Source organism: Monodelphis domestica, chromosome 7 (genome assembly GCF_027887165.1).
Source record: "Monodelphis domestica isolate mMonDom1 chromosome 7, mMonDom1.pri, whole genome shotgun sequence".
Classification (NCBI taxonomy): Eukaryota; Metazoa; Chordata; class Mammalia; order Didelphimorphia; family Didelphidae; genus Monodelphis; species Monodelphis domestica.
The window spans coordinates 234,234,321-234,249,307 of NC_077233.1; the positions used below are offsets into that span (position 1 = coordinate 234,234,321).

Sequence of the window (14,987 nt, forward strand, 5' to 3'; positions counted from 1 at the left end):
GCAAGACACTTAATACTGTGTGCCTCAGTTTTCTTATCTGTGAAATGAGCTTGAGAAGGAAATGGAAAACCACTCTGGGATTTTGGCCAAGAAAATATCAGGTGGGGTCCTGAAGCGACAGTCATGACCGAAATGACTGAATAATGACAATAATCTTGTCAACGTCTTCTCTAAAATACGACATGCAGAAATGCGGTCACCGTATTCCAAATGTGACCCAAAGGAGAACATAGCAATATGTCACTTGCTATTTGACAGTTTTGATATTAATAAAGCCCAATATTGCATCATCTCTTTTTGAGCTCGAGCCCACTACAACTTTTAGGACCTTTGCCTAAGAACTAATTTGTAGCCTTTCTTTATTCCCACTTCTTGTCTCTTCTCCAGCACACTGTCCTTCTGAATATTTTGGGGTTTTATTACCCTGCTCTGTGTCGATTCTCCTCCAAAGCACACCAATACCGTGCACGGGGTTTTCCTGGCAAAGCTACGGGAGTGGTTTGCCATTTCCTCCTCCACTGGATTAAGTCAAGCACAGCTAGTAAAGGTCTGAAGCCAAATTTGAACTCAGCTTTTCCTGACTCCAGGCCCAATGGTCTGTCCACTGAACAACCGCAGAGCTGCCCTTTATTTGTTGCTACCAATGAACAAAACTCTAGCCTCCCTGATTTTTCCCCAGGCTGTTCCTGATATCTAGAGCACCCAAGAACCTCACCTCGGCCTCCTGAAATTGCTTGCCCTCTTCAAGGGCAGTGCAGCCTCCTTTAAGAGGGGCCCGATTCCACCAGTTTGAATTCTCTCAAAATGCTTTTTGTTTATTTTGTATATATTTTATAATTTTTTGTGTACAAACGATATTCTTCCAGTAGAATATAAACTCTCTGAAGGCAGGAACTACTGTTTTTTTTTAAAACTCTTACCTTCCATTTTGGAATCAGTACTGTGTGTTGGTTCCAAGGCAGAAGAGTGGTAAGGGCTAGGCAATGGGGGGAAAGTGACTTGCCCAGGGTCACACAGCTGGGAAGTGTCTGAGGTCAGATTTGAACCCAGGACCTCTGGACCTGGCTCTCAATCCACTGAGCTACCCAGCTGCCTCCTACTTTTTTCTTTTTTGATATACCCAGTGCCCAAAACATAGTGTGAACTTAGCACATGTGTTCTGCATCATTTCATTTCAATTCAATTCAACAAACATTTACTAATTATTTATTACATTCCAGGCACTGTGCTTGGGAAGGTAAAGGAACAAAAATGAAATCATTCTTGCCTGAGAGGATCTTATAGTCTACCATGGTTTTACAGATGAAATTTTCTGAACCCCAAGCAGAAAGCCTGTTAGATCTCAGCCCTTCTTCCAGCTCATGGAAATGAGTTTGGGTCACCAACCAAAGGAAGGCGCCAGCCTATTTCTTGCTCCCCACTGGCACAAGTAAGGGGATACTTGTGCATATTTGTACATTGGATGGAAAGGAGTTAGCAGTTAGAAGAAAGATTAGATAGGGAGGAAATGATAGATGGAACATACTTCTTTGTATGTGTGTGTGTGTGTGTGTGTGTGTGTGTGTGTGTGTGTGTGTGTGAATGAGATAGGAGGGAGAGAGATAAGAGAAAGAGGAGAGTAAGAGACAGACTGAGAGAGAGAGAGAGAGAGAGAGAGAGAGACAGAGACAGAGACAGAGACAGAGAGAGCGAGAGAGAAAGAGCGAGAGCGAGAGAGAGAGAGAGAGAGAGAGAGAGAGACAGAGACAGAGACAGAGACAGAGAGAGAGAGAGAGAGAGAGCGAGCACAAAAATAGGCATGCTGGCCAAGGTGAAGGGCTTTCTTGTCAGAAACTGGAATGAAGGAGAGGAGATGAAGGTGAGGGAGAGGAGGGCAACTAGAATGTGGAGTAAGGGAGATCAGGGACCTTTCCCTGGTAAAGTAAGGATGTGACTCTGTTGAAATTTTTTAAAAAACGAAAGAGAAGGGGTGACATTAGGGAGCTTCAAGAACAAAAGTTTGGAGGGGATGCTTTAGGGAGAATGTGTGAGAGTCAATCAGGAAAGAATAAAAGGATTATTATGTAGCATTAAAGTCCCAGTTGAGATCATATAATGTGAATTCTTAATCCAATTGGCATGGTTGTATGACTTTCAGTGGTATTCAGCAGCATAGGAGTAGAAAGAAATAGACCAGATGGCATGAGTGACATAGGTTTAAGAATTGGCATTGAATGAACTGTGATAGGACAAGAGAGCAAAGAATTCAAGAAGGGCAGTGTGCATATTTCTTGCTGCCTTACATGGTGATCTCAGCAATGCCCATGGGTGTAGTTAAAATCTTTATAGATATTATTAGGCAGTTAGGTGGCTCAGTGAAGAGTGCAGAGCTTTGAGTAAGGAAGACCTGAATTCAAATCCTTCCTCAGATACTTACTAGCTGTGCGCCCCTGGACAAATCCCTTAACCTGTGTGCCTCATGGGGTTAATAGTAATACCTCTTTCCCAGCATTATTGTGAGGCTCGATTGAAATAATAATTATAAAACATGTGCTATATATCATTCAGCCATTTTTTTTTAGTCATTTGACCCCATTTGGAGTTTTCTTGGGAAAGATCCTGAAGTAGTTTGCCATTTCCTTCTCTAGTTCATTGGGCAGATGAAGAAACTGAGGCAAACAGGGTTAAGTCACCTGCCCAGGGTCACAGAGCTAGTTAATTATCTGCAGCCATCTTTGAACTCAGGGGTCTTTTTGACTCCAGGCTTGGCACTCTATCCATTGTTCCACTTAGCTTAAATGCTACCTACTATTATTCCCAGATCCATTCCAGACCTCTCTCCTAAGCTCTAGGCCTACAGATTCAACTGCTTTCTAGACACGTGAATTGGATGTCTCATGCACATCTCAAAGCTAACATGTCCATAATAAAATTCATCTTTCCTCTCAAACCCTTTTCTCTTGCTCCCTTCCCTATTACTGTCTGGGGAGTCACCATCCTGTCCTCCTTGGCACACAACCTCCGGGTCATCCTTGACTGCTTTCTTACACTCATCCTCACACCCAATCTATTACCAACGCGTATCTCCTACCTTCGTGATATTTTTAGTGTGTCTCTTCTCTCTGCTCACATAGTCAGCACCATAATTCAAAAGCTCATCACCTGACAGTGGCAATAGCCTTCTAATTGTTCTTCCAGTCTCACATCTCTCTCCACTCCAATCCATCTTTCATTTAATTGTGAAGATCTTTCTTTTATTGACCCTTCCTTCACTCCCAAGTGTTTCTACACTTTCTCTTCTTCAACCTCAATTAGACTCTTTGTGTATATGTTATAATTAAAAGCAGAGCCTGTCTTTCTCAGAACCCAACAGTGTTTTGCCTGTGCAAAACACATGTACTAGGCACAGAACAGACGTTTGTCAAATTGAATTGAAGATTCAAGTTTTTTTCAGATGTAAGTATTCCATCTAAGCCTTCACTTAAGTGCTTGATGAGGTGTTCAACAAAACAGGCCAAGTACAGAGACATGGGACGTTCTATTAGATAGACAGACAGACAGACAGGTAGACAGATGATGGATAAATGGATGAATGGATGGATAGATGAGTAGGTGGATAGATAGATTAGAAAGATAGATGGATAGACATTGGCAGACAGGCAGATAGATGGACAGATGGATGGGTGGATGGAAGGGTAGATGGATTAGAAAGATAGATAAAGATAGACAGACAGATGGACAGATGGATGGTGAGATGGGTAGATGGATTAGATAGACAGATAGATAAGTAGATGGACGGATGGATAGATAGGTAGGTAGACAGAGACAAAGATGGATGGATGGACAGATAGATATAGATAAATAGATGGATCTCTCTTTAGGTTGATAGAGATTTATTTTCTTGTAAGCAGTGTTTCTTTAAAAAAAAAAAAGCAATGCTTCTGCCTGGAGGCAGGGGGCAGAACTAAATGACCTTTCAAGGTCCTTTTTTTCCTTCTATGATTTCTCTGATCATGTCCAGATTTTCTAAAAGGACATTTTTCTATATTTATCAACCTCTTCTACTATTTTCTTTGAATATTGTCTTCAAGCTCTTTATAGCCAAAGGAATCTTGATTTTTGACATTTGGGAATATGCTTGATCCTTAGGATGCATGCAGGCTGTTTACCATGTAGGGAAGTGAAGTATTTGTGCATGAGCGTTTGTGCAATACAACAAGCATTTATTAAGTCCCTGTGTTACAAGCACTGGGTGGGATGCTAAGCAGAAAAAAGAGAAATAGGAAACAGTCCCTAGGTCAAGTTGTCATTGGAAAAAATATACGTAAAGCAGTTTATGGGCAGCAACAATAAGGGAGAGGAAAGCTGTGCTTTTGATGAGAAGAACCTCTTCAGTTGAACCTTGAAGGGGGTTGGAGGAGAGAGGATATTCCAGCCCTGGGGAAGAGCCTGGACAAAGACAAAGAGCTATATAGGTGCCAGTGTAACCTGGGTGAGAAAAAGCCAACAGGCTAGGCTGGGAGAAATGGTGAGTATTTGAAGAAAAGTAATGCATGATACTGAATAAATAATTAATGAATAGGCATTTATTTAGCACCTACCATGTCCCAGGTAATGTGTTAAGCATTGGGGAACCAAAAAGGGGTAAAAGATGGTCCCTGCCCTTGAGGAGCTTACAAGTGAATGGGACAAACAGGCAAAAGAATTTGTATGAAGCAAGCTATCTATAGGATAAATGGGAAATAATGAAAAGTGGGAAGGCACTGACATTAAGAGAGATTAGGGAAAGCTTCTTGTAGAAGATAGGGCTTTAGTTGGGACTTAAAGGAAGCCGGGGAGGCCAGTAGTTAGAAAGGGGGAGGAAGAGCATTTCAGGCATGAGAGGCAGCCTGAGAAAATGCCCAGAGCTAAGTGATGGAGTGTCCTATTTGTGGAATAGCCAGGAGGCCAGCATCAGACAAAGTACATTTTGGGAAGTGTAGATAAACACTGGAAAAGGGAAGCGGAGGCTAGGTTGCTAAAGACTTTAAATGCCAAATGGAGGAATCTGCATTTGTTGTAAAGACAAAGAGAAAGGGGGAAGCTAGGTGGCTCAGTGGATTGAGTCAGGCCCAGAGATGGGAGGCTCTGGGTTTGAATCTGACCTCAAACACTGCCTAGCTGTGTGACCCTGAGCAAATCATTTAACCCCCATTGCCTAGTCCTTACTCCTCTTCCACTTTGGAACCAATATGGTATTGATTTTAAGACAGAAGGTAAGGATTTTTTAAAACAAAGACAAAGGTAAACACTGACAAAAATTTTTTTGAGTAAAGAAATGACATGATCATATCTGTGCTTTTAGAAATACCAATTTGAAATGGATGATTTGGTTTTAGTCTCTTAAAAATCAGATTAGCTAATCTATTTTATTTTTTAACCAAATTCTAGTTAGGGATATTAGTAATATTAATTCTCTGGAGTATAAATGGGTGAGATTGACGGAATGTTAGGAGTCCAGTAAGCAGTCTCTTGCTAGAGTCCCAGGGAAACATTAACTAGAACTGTGAAATGAATCATGATGGTAGCCATATGAGTAGGGAGAAGGAGATAGATGTGAGGAATATGGTGGAGCAAGAACTGAGAAGGCTTGCTCATTTAGATGTGAATGAGGAAAAATGAAGGTTTGAGAATGACTCCAAGGTTGTGTATTTGGGTGCCTGGCAGAAGGGGGGTAATAGGGGTTGGAATAGGGGAGGTAGGAAGAAGGGAAGATGAGGAGAAAGATGACAGGTGATCTGTTTTCGGTTTGTTGAGTTTGAGAAGCCTAGAGTACATCCATCTGGAGATACCCAACAGGAAGTAGGTGATGTGGATCTGAAGCTCAGGAGAGAGATTAGGGCTAGATATATGGATGTTGGGGTCATTTGCATAGAGATGAACCAATGGGAGCTGACAAGATCACGCAGAAAGAATGTAGGGCAGTGGCTTCCCATTTTTTTTTGTTCTGTAAATTCTTTTCAACAAAAACAATGTTTTGTAAACTCTGGATTCTATACCTTATGTGTAGCTAGCATCCTACTAAAATATTTTGCATAATTTTCTGTGATTATTTACTACTTTACTACTGGTATCACAAAAGAATTTTTTGCACCAACCTTTTGGACTCTCTTTTCAAACTCTCAGGTTTTGTGAATCACTCACTGGGAACTACAGTGTAGAGAGAGGAGAGAAGAGAGCCTAGGAACAGAATTCTATTTTACCCCTCCTGCATAAAAGAATGGAAGGAAATCCAAAGGATAGTGAAAAGGAGTGACTAGATATACAGTGGGGAAGGAGACTCATGAAGATCCAGGAAGGAAAGAATATCCAGGGAAAAGGGGATAGTCAATAGTGTCAACTGTTTTTACCCAGAGTAACACTTTTGTGAAGTTAGAACTCTGAAAAAATTATTAATTCAGGCCAATCAGGAGAAGGCAATTCTGAGCTGATAAAAAGTCTAAATTATGTAATAATTATGCAATCAAGTGTTGCCACGCTAAGGCGTTGACGATCTTGCTTTAAGGGATTCTGAAGCTCATTTGTAATTAGCACCTCAATTTCTCTCATTTAAATAGGTTCTGCTAGGTGTCTAAAATCAATTTATCATTTCCTTGAGCAGGTCAGACATTCACCATATGATTTTGTTCATGTCATATAAATTTGCTTAACATATCATGCCCTCAAGGACACTGCAAAGATACATTTCTACCCAGTTCCTGTGTGAATTAGCACAAATTCCGAATTAGTGGGGCCTAAGCTAATTAGATTTCATGGTGCCATGAAATTTGTCATCAGAAATCAGCCCATTAGAGAGTGGCGGGAAGTGATGAAAGCTGATGTGTGTAAAACTTGAGGGAGCAGAAAGGGAAGGGCTGAGTACCTGTCTTGTTTGGTTCACACATTTTAGTCTTTCCTTTCCTAATCAAGGGAGAAAGAAAGGGAAGGAAATGCCAGGAAACCTATCGTGTGTAAATAGGCCCGACACCAAGAAAGCAAGGAACTAGAAATGTCGTTTTGAGCTTTATGAGAACTCTTTCTAACCCCTCAAAGAGAACAGCAATTCTCTGCATAAAGAGAAAAATGAAAATAGCAAAATGCTGGACAATACAGTCCAACTACCTGGCAGCCAATTTAGTCAAGTGAATATCTGGAATAATAAACTGCACCCTTGGAGTCTCTGAATACAGCTTCTGTAGGGAGTCGGGGAGAAGAAAAATGGGGAAGCTCTTTGGATTGCTTAGTATTCTTAGGATCTGGGTTGTTCATTAACTGAATCATCTGTCTGGCAAGGAAACATGTTTTAGTCCACACTGGGGATAAGGTTGGGGGGTAGGCAGTATCGAGGGGACACAGCATGGTACTTTGGAAACTGTGCTGGATAGAGTCAGAGGACTCAGGCTCAAGTCCCAACTCTGCCATCCATGTGACCTTGACCAAGTTATTTAATATTGCTGGGCTTTAATTTTTTCATCTGTAAAATAAGGGGAATTTAAGACTAAAGTTCCTCTAAGGCATATTCCAATTTTCAATCTGCGGTCCCTCTATAAGCCTTTGTCTCAATATTTTCTCATTGGGTTTCGTTGACAAATAAATCCTATTTCCCTCCCAAATTTTTCTTCTACATTTTTCTAGGAGGCATGATTTTTGGAGTTAAAAATTCTGGTGATGATGAATTCAGGAGAAGATTTTTCAGGCCCACCATTCTGTTGAGGATGACATAGCTCTTGGGGCTGGGAGAACCAAAGAGCGCCCATTGGGCATTTTCAGCCCTCTCTCTCCTAGAGGGCACTGGTTGACTACAGAGCACAAAAGAACAGGTGGGTAGAGAAATAATATGGTGGCCTGGTGTGAAGCCAGAAGGGATCACGGCAGCTCAGGAGTCATCTGACTAATCAAAGCGCTTTCAAGTTAAGAAGATTTCCCAAAAGCAGGAAAGGATTTGGGCTTAAGAGTCAGGGGAGGCGATAGTAGAGAGAAAAGCATATGGCGAGGCTTGGGTTATGTTCTCTCACTCACTGAAATCCTCTCAGTGACCCAGATCCTGCTGGGCCCAGCTGGAGTAAACATGGGCCCCAGATGGGAAACGAGGCTTCCTCTACCTGGATTGCCAGGGAAGGTTCCTTGTGAATGAGAGAGGAGACATCTAAATCAATTTTAGGGGATTAGAATGGGGACAAAAAATGTGAAATCTCTAACTGTTATTCAAGGAAGACGGGCAGAACGAAATCAACTTAGACCAGAGCAAGGGCTTAGGAGAAAGCGTTGCAAGGTAATCTGTCTAGCACTCTAATTCAACATTTTCAGGGACTGTTAGGGAAGCAGCGCAGAGATCCCACGTGTCTACTACGCTGACCTGAAAGTAATTTGTTTAATCTTTTTAGGAGCAAGTAACATATAACCGGGGGAATTTCAATCCTACTTAAGTAATGAGTTGAAAATTTCCCCAATGCAAACTCATACTTTTTGGGTCCTATTTGTGTTTACAGGCAAAGGTGAGAGCCAGGAAGAGGGAAGAAAGAAGCCTTCATACTCAGCGGTGTAGGCAGGAAGAGACAGGAAAGGAATGGCTGAAAGAGGTGGCTAAAAGGGACAAAGACCATCCCGTCTCATGCCCATGTTCCAAGGACACATAAAGAAACAAAACATCCTACATGGCTGATGGACTTTGGAGCCGTGTCTATACTCTACCATAAAGGACAAACTGGAAAATGGAAAATTCGGTCCATTGGGTGGCAATTGAGTGTTTAATAAATGCTTTTCTCCTTTAAGACCCTCGAGATTGGAAAACGGAGACATTCCTCCCTTGCTACCATTTCCCTAAATGTGTAGAAGCTCCCTGAGGGCAGGGACCATCTCACTTCTGTATTTCCATCTTTACTGCTTGACCCCTACAAAGGAGTTTAATAAATTTATTCATGATGAGTCCTATGATACCAAAGAGCTGTCCAGGCAGATGTTTTTCCTTCTACTGAATTAACTGGAGATGTTGGCATCCTGCAGAGCAGTCTGCTCTGACCTTAGTGGAGGGCACTTCTAAGCCCTACCGGGGACGCCGTTAACACTCAAGGATGGCGATGATTTTCTCATTTTAGATTTCCATCACTCTGGGCACTGGGCCATTGTACTTTTTCATTTATAGAGTGGTTTGAATACCACAAGAGGCACCATTCTCAATATACCCTTTGCAGCAATCTCAAGGTGGGACAAGGAGACCTATCAGTCGGGACACAGCATTAGCCTAAGGCGATGGTGGGCTCCTGGGGTCTGGGTTCTAAATATGAGACCATGAGATAATATAGGATGATTTCTGCCTTCATGGCTGACTCATAATGAATGAAAAATATTTTTTAAGTCCTTTCAATGTGCCAAGCAATGAGATAAAAATACAAAAATGAGCAAATCCCTTTCCTCAAGAAGCTTACGTTCTAATAGGGCTTATATAGAAGAATAGTGGCCAGGGAGGGCTGTTTTAAGTTCAGAAGTACCAGGGATGGTGAATAAAGGTCATTTATTAAAATGTGTGAAGCATCGGTGATAATGACTGTTGTTAAATCCAAGATGTGACTATAAAGTAATAAGGGGAACTCCATAAGCAACACACACAAAACAGGACTCATTTTTTTTTTAAACTCTGGGGGCAGCTTGGGTAACTCAGTGGATTGAGATCCAGTCCTAGAGATGGGAGGTCCTAGGTTCAAATCTGGCCTCAGACACTTCCCAGCTGTGTGACCCTGGGCAAGTCACTTAACACCCATTGTCTAGCCCTTACCACTTTTCTGTCTTAGAACCAATACACAGTATTGATTCTAAGGCAGAAGGTAAGCATTTACCTCTTCTGCCTTAGAACTGTGGGCTCACACATTTATACATACACAGGGGTGAGGTTCCTAGAAAAAAGATAGAAGATAGCCTCGTCTTGTTTCTCTGAGTTTTTCCATGTTTGATTTTATGGCCAGCAAGAACTTGTGCCACTGATGTACCTGGCTTCTTGCCCCCTTGAGCTCCTGGTGCTTATCCATTTCTAGAGCTAGATGATCTCTTCCTACGAGAGGAGACAACATAACCCGTGTGCCTCTTGCCAAGAGCCAGACTGGGTCTTTCCTCCATGCCTCAACCCCTGCATCCACACCCTGACCAGAAGGACCATCCTTTCTGGCCGCCGGCTCACCTGGAAGCGATGGAAATCTGCCGGCTTGAAGTCATTGGGGGAGCAGCCGCACCAGTCCACGATGTGCTTGTACTGGCATTTGCAACCCAACTTCCGGTTCCAATTGGTGATGCGCAGGTTGTTGTCTACCATGGTGCCACAATGGGGGCTGTTTTCCAGGACAGTGTGGAAGAAGGACTGAAAGGAGATACAGGAGACCCCGTGAGATCTGAGCAGTCCTTCCTCAACCAGAGTGTTCAGGGAAGAAGCTGGAAGGATGATCTCTGAACCCGTCTAACTGTTCTCCTTTGGAGAGGTCTAGACAAAATTCTCTAGCAAATGGAGGGCTCTGCCATGATGTGACATAGCACAGGGACAAGATCCTGCATGTTCAAGTCTTAACTGCTCAGCAATACTTATGTGATCAGTTTCCTCATCTGTAAAATGGGGATCATCATCACTGTAGCACTTTACATCATTTAGATTAGATTAAAAAAAAAAGGTACACAGCTCTTTGCAAACCTTAAGGTTCTCTACTTTATGCCATAACAAGGTAAAGAGATACCTTTCCCTTAAATATTAGTTACTTTTGTTGGTATTATGAATGCCACAAAGACTTCCTTTTCCTCCTTCTCCCAATTAGGTTGTGTTTTAGACTGGTAAAGCAAAGTAGACCCGAGGCAATTACCTGGATAAATTTAGCCAGAGACCAAAAGCATTTTCAAGCCCCAAATCATCCTTATGCAATTGCTGCGATGCTCTATTTATAATTGGGTAGCATCACAGACGAGAAAAGGAGACAAGGATTAGTCTGGAGACACCCCACTATCATTGGTGTTAACGTTCCATTTCTATACCCAAATGGTGGTGTGTGGAAGGCACGGGAAACAAGAGGCTCAGTGATGAGGCCGTGAAGCTGCACTGCATCTGGGGGGCATCAAGCCCAGCGGCCAGCTCCAAAGGCAGAGCAGAGCAGAGCTCAACTTCGGCGTTAGAGGAGGGGTTAACCTTTATTTTTTAAAAATAACTTGAAAATGATCTATAAATAAGCAGCAATACACAATTGAGTCTGACTCTCCCTGCCATCTCCTAACCCTCCTTTAATGTTAAATGACAGCCCGGTGAATTTGGATTTTATGCTCAGATTGTCTATAAACCCATAGAGCCACATACTCTTATGGAGGTGATGGAAAAAACTACCCAATTATCCTCTGCCCCATGTCCTTTCATAATGATACAGAAATTCCAGGCAAGATAATGGATGGAGAGGTTATCGGAGTTGAGAGAAAAGGTGATTTTAGCCGAAATAGGATTAAAAGCAGATTACTTAACATGTGTGCAGAATAATAATAATAATTTTTTAAGAACCAGGCACATTATGACAAGCGTTCTAATTCCCCTGAATGACAAAAGGCCAGTTGTCCCCAGACCAAACTCATCATTCTCCCAGAAAGCTCAGGGCTGCTGGCCAAGGAGCTCTGAAATCATTAAAAGATACTCATCAAGGCAAACACAGAACAGGAAGGCAGCTGGGGCAGGGGAAAAGATTAGGGAGAATAGGGTGGGGTGGGGGAAGACAGCCACCTGACTATTCCTGGGAGGCTGCCATCTGGCTCAACAGAAATAGAACCTACTCCAGAGTTTTAGCGTATAGAATTGGGGGAGGGGGCCGAGGGGGGGGGGTGATTTTTGGATCTCTGGAGCGATTTCACAATCTCTTAGCACAACTCTGAAAGAGGAAGCAACCAACGTTTTTATGTAGCTAATACTAATAATAGCTGCCATTTATGGAGCATTTGAAAGTTTACAAATCAATGCACTACACTGGAGACTCCTAACAACTTAGATATTAAGATTATCCCCATTTTATAAATGAGGAAACTGTAACAAGCCTAAAGTGTCAGAAACAGTATTTTTTTGGATACTATTATTATTTTTTATTTGGTCAATTAGAAACAGTATTTTAATCCAGACTTTTGGGATTTAAGTAGCGACTCTATTCATTAGATTTCATTGTATTTTTATTTTGAAACTAGGTGGCATAGTGAATATAGTGCTGGATTTGAAGTCAGCAAAACCTGAGTTCAAATCTGACCTCTGACACTACTGTATAAATGGAGATTTTGAACCTTTGACTCTTATGCCAAAGGGAACTGCTCCCAACTGGCTTTTTTGTCAATGCGTCTAGCAATTATTGGTTTTGTTTTCTTTTCCTCTTATCCTCAAATTATTGTAATTTCAAAGTTGGTAAGTTTACAAGACTCATAGGAGAGACTAGTCTTCCTCAGGCCTCAGGGGGGTTGTAAAAATGGAGATTTTAACCTTTGACTTCATTCCCCAGAAGTCCTTAGTATTTCCCAAAATTCTCTATAGTCTCTCCTGCGTCTTCACATTGGCAGGATCATGTTATTGGTATTTAACTGGTGGTAATTCTGCCCACGTGCTCTTTTTTGGGATGATGCAGCAAGTATGGTGGTAAGCTAAGCGCAGGGATTTTAAATGGGTTAATCAGCCATGGGCACGTGGTTTTTATTTTGTATCTTTATTCCTTGACTTTTAATGATCCTTAATAAACCTCATAAAATATAATATTTTTATTATTAGAGATTATAGTTTAATTTTTACACTAGCTATGCTACTTTGAGCAAGTCTATTAATATTTGTTTGCCTCAGTTTTCTCAATTGTAAAATGGAGATCATAAAAGCACCTTATCTCCTAGGGTTTTTGTGAGGATCAAATGAGATATTATTTATAAAGCACTTGGCACAATGTCTGGCGCACTATAGGCACTATGTAAATATTTGGGGTAGTTAGATGGCACAGTGGATAGAGTGCTGGACTTGGAATCAGGGATACCTGAGTTCAAATCTTGCCTCAAACATTGAGTAAGTGCAACCTTAGGCAAGTCACTTAATGCAATCTGCCTCAGTTTCCTTATTTGTAAGATGATCTAGAGCAGGAAATGGCAAACACTCCAGCAGCTTTGCCAAGAAAATCCAAAATGGGATCAAGAAAAATCAGACACGATTGAACAATATAAATATTAATTTTCCTCTCTTCCTCCCGTTACCACTATGGCAGCACAACATGGAATTAAGCATTTCTGGCTTGGATAATCTAATTAAAGGTGGCATCAATGACTAGTGTCCTGATTCAATTTTCATTTGCATTAAAAAAAATAAAACACCTTATCTTCTGTCCTAAAATTGATACTAAGAATATATTCCAAGGCAGAAAAGCATTAAGGACTTGGTGAATGAAATAAAGTGACTTGTCCAGGGTCACACAGCCAGGAAATATCTGAGGCCAGATTTGAACTCCAGAAATCCCATCTCCAAGTTTAGCTTTCTATCCAATGAACCACCTAGATGCCCTCATCTGGATTTCTGATATCAAGCAGTTCTAATTTCACCTAAAAAAAAAATTCTTTGTTTTTTCTGAACCTAAATGAAAGGAACCAAGTATCTACCTCAGCAGGAAGCAAGGTATAAGAGTAGAATTGTTTCATCTTGGTCACCAGGTCATCGTTGGAGAAGGTCACATACTCCACAAACTTTCGGTTGAGCAGGAACCAATCAGAGCCTCCATCCACCGTGATGCCCTCAGGGATCTTCCTGTCACCCAAGCGCCACATGTGGGTGTCACACTCTAAGAAAAGGCGGTCCAGTCCTTGTTTCCGGATAAATCTGGAAGAGAAAAAGAAAATGATCATAGTGATGCCAGTTGAAAGTAATCAACTTCTATTTCCATTTGTGAGGTGGTAGAGATTAGTGGTTAGAGAGCTTACTTCAGATCCTGGATGATCTGGTTTCAGGTCGTGCCTCTGATAAAATAATGCCTATGTGACCACAGGCAAGTCACTTAAATTTCCACTGTAAATTTAGGCAAGTCTAAGGCTACAAGGCTACAAAGTATATGGGATATATAGCAAACAAATAAAAAAATCATTCTAATAAATGTTATTGTTCAGTTATTTCATTTGTGTCTGACACCATGGTAGTTTTCTTGACAAAGATAATGGAGTGGTTTGCCATTTTTTTTCTCTAGCTCATATGACAGATGAGGAAACTGAGGCACATTTGACAGATAAGGCAATTTACCTGAGGATAAGTGACTTAACCAGGGTCACATGGCTAGAAAGTGTCTAAGGCCAGATGACTTGGGAAGATGAGACTTTCTGACTCCAGCCTTACCATCTAGCTGCCCTGATACTAAATGAATGAAATAATTGGCAAAGGCTCTAGGAAGTGTGGGAAAAAAGGATAACTTCTGTTTGGGTTGTCATAGAAGGATTTAGGGAGAAGGCTAGATTTCAAATAGGCTTTGAATAAAAGAAACTGTTCTCAATAGGAAAGAGGATATCACTTAGGCCCCAGATGTCATGCAGGATTTAAAAAAAAAATCTCTTCTCTAATCTAAACATTAATACAGTACTGTTCAAGCAGCAGCCGTTCTCTTTCTCTGTCATTGTTGTCAATCTCTGCTTTGACTTCCAGGGTTCTCCAGTTCTTGTTCTCATTCTCCTACCCTACTCACAGATGCAAACCTTTTAGGAGAACAGTGGAGACAGAGGTTATTGCTGTTGTTGTTGTAAAGAACTCCACCATAACGATTAGGGGGAGAAGAGAAGATAAAATCAATTTATAGAGTTCATAGTTGTTGCTGCAGACTTCAGAAATCTTATTTTAATATAGCCTTGAGGACCAGCTAGGAGGTTCAGTGGATAGAGCACCAGACATGGAGATGGGAAGTCCTGGGTTCAAATTTAGCTTCTGACACTTCCTAGCTCTGTGATCCTGGGCAAGTTGTTTTATCCCAATTGCTTAGTCCTTATGGCAC

The 14,987-nt window shown here is 41.5% G+C and overlaps 1 protein-coding gene across 1 annotated transcript in view; it reads right to left on the reverse strand.

The window, feature by feature from the left end:
- XYLT1 (xylosyltransferase 1) overlaps positions 1–14,987 on the reverse strand; it is a 423,706-nt gene that overhangs the window by 38,706 nt on the left and 370,013 nt on the right. The window contains exons 7-8 of the mRNA XM_001365940.3: positions 13,618–13,834; positions 10,169–10,345 (exon numbers count right to left, since the gene is read on the reverse strand). Of these exons, the coding sequence (XP_001365977.2) occupies positions 10,169–10,345; positions 13,618–13,834 (394 nt within the window). The remainder of the gene's footprint in view (positions 1–10,168; positions 10,346–13,617; positions 13,835–14,987) is intronic.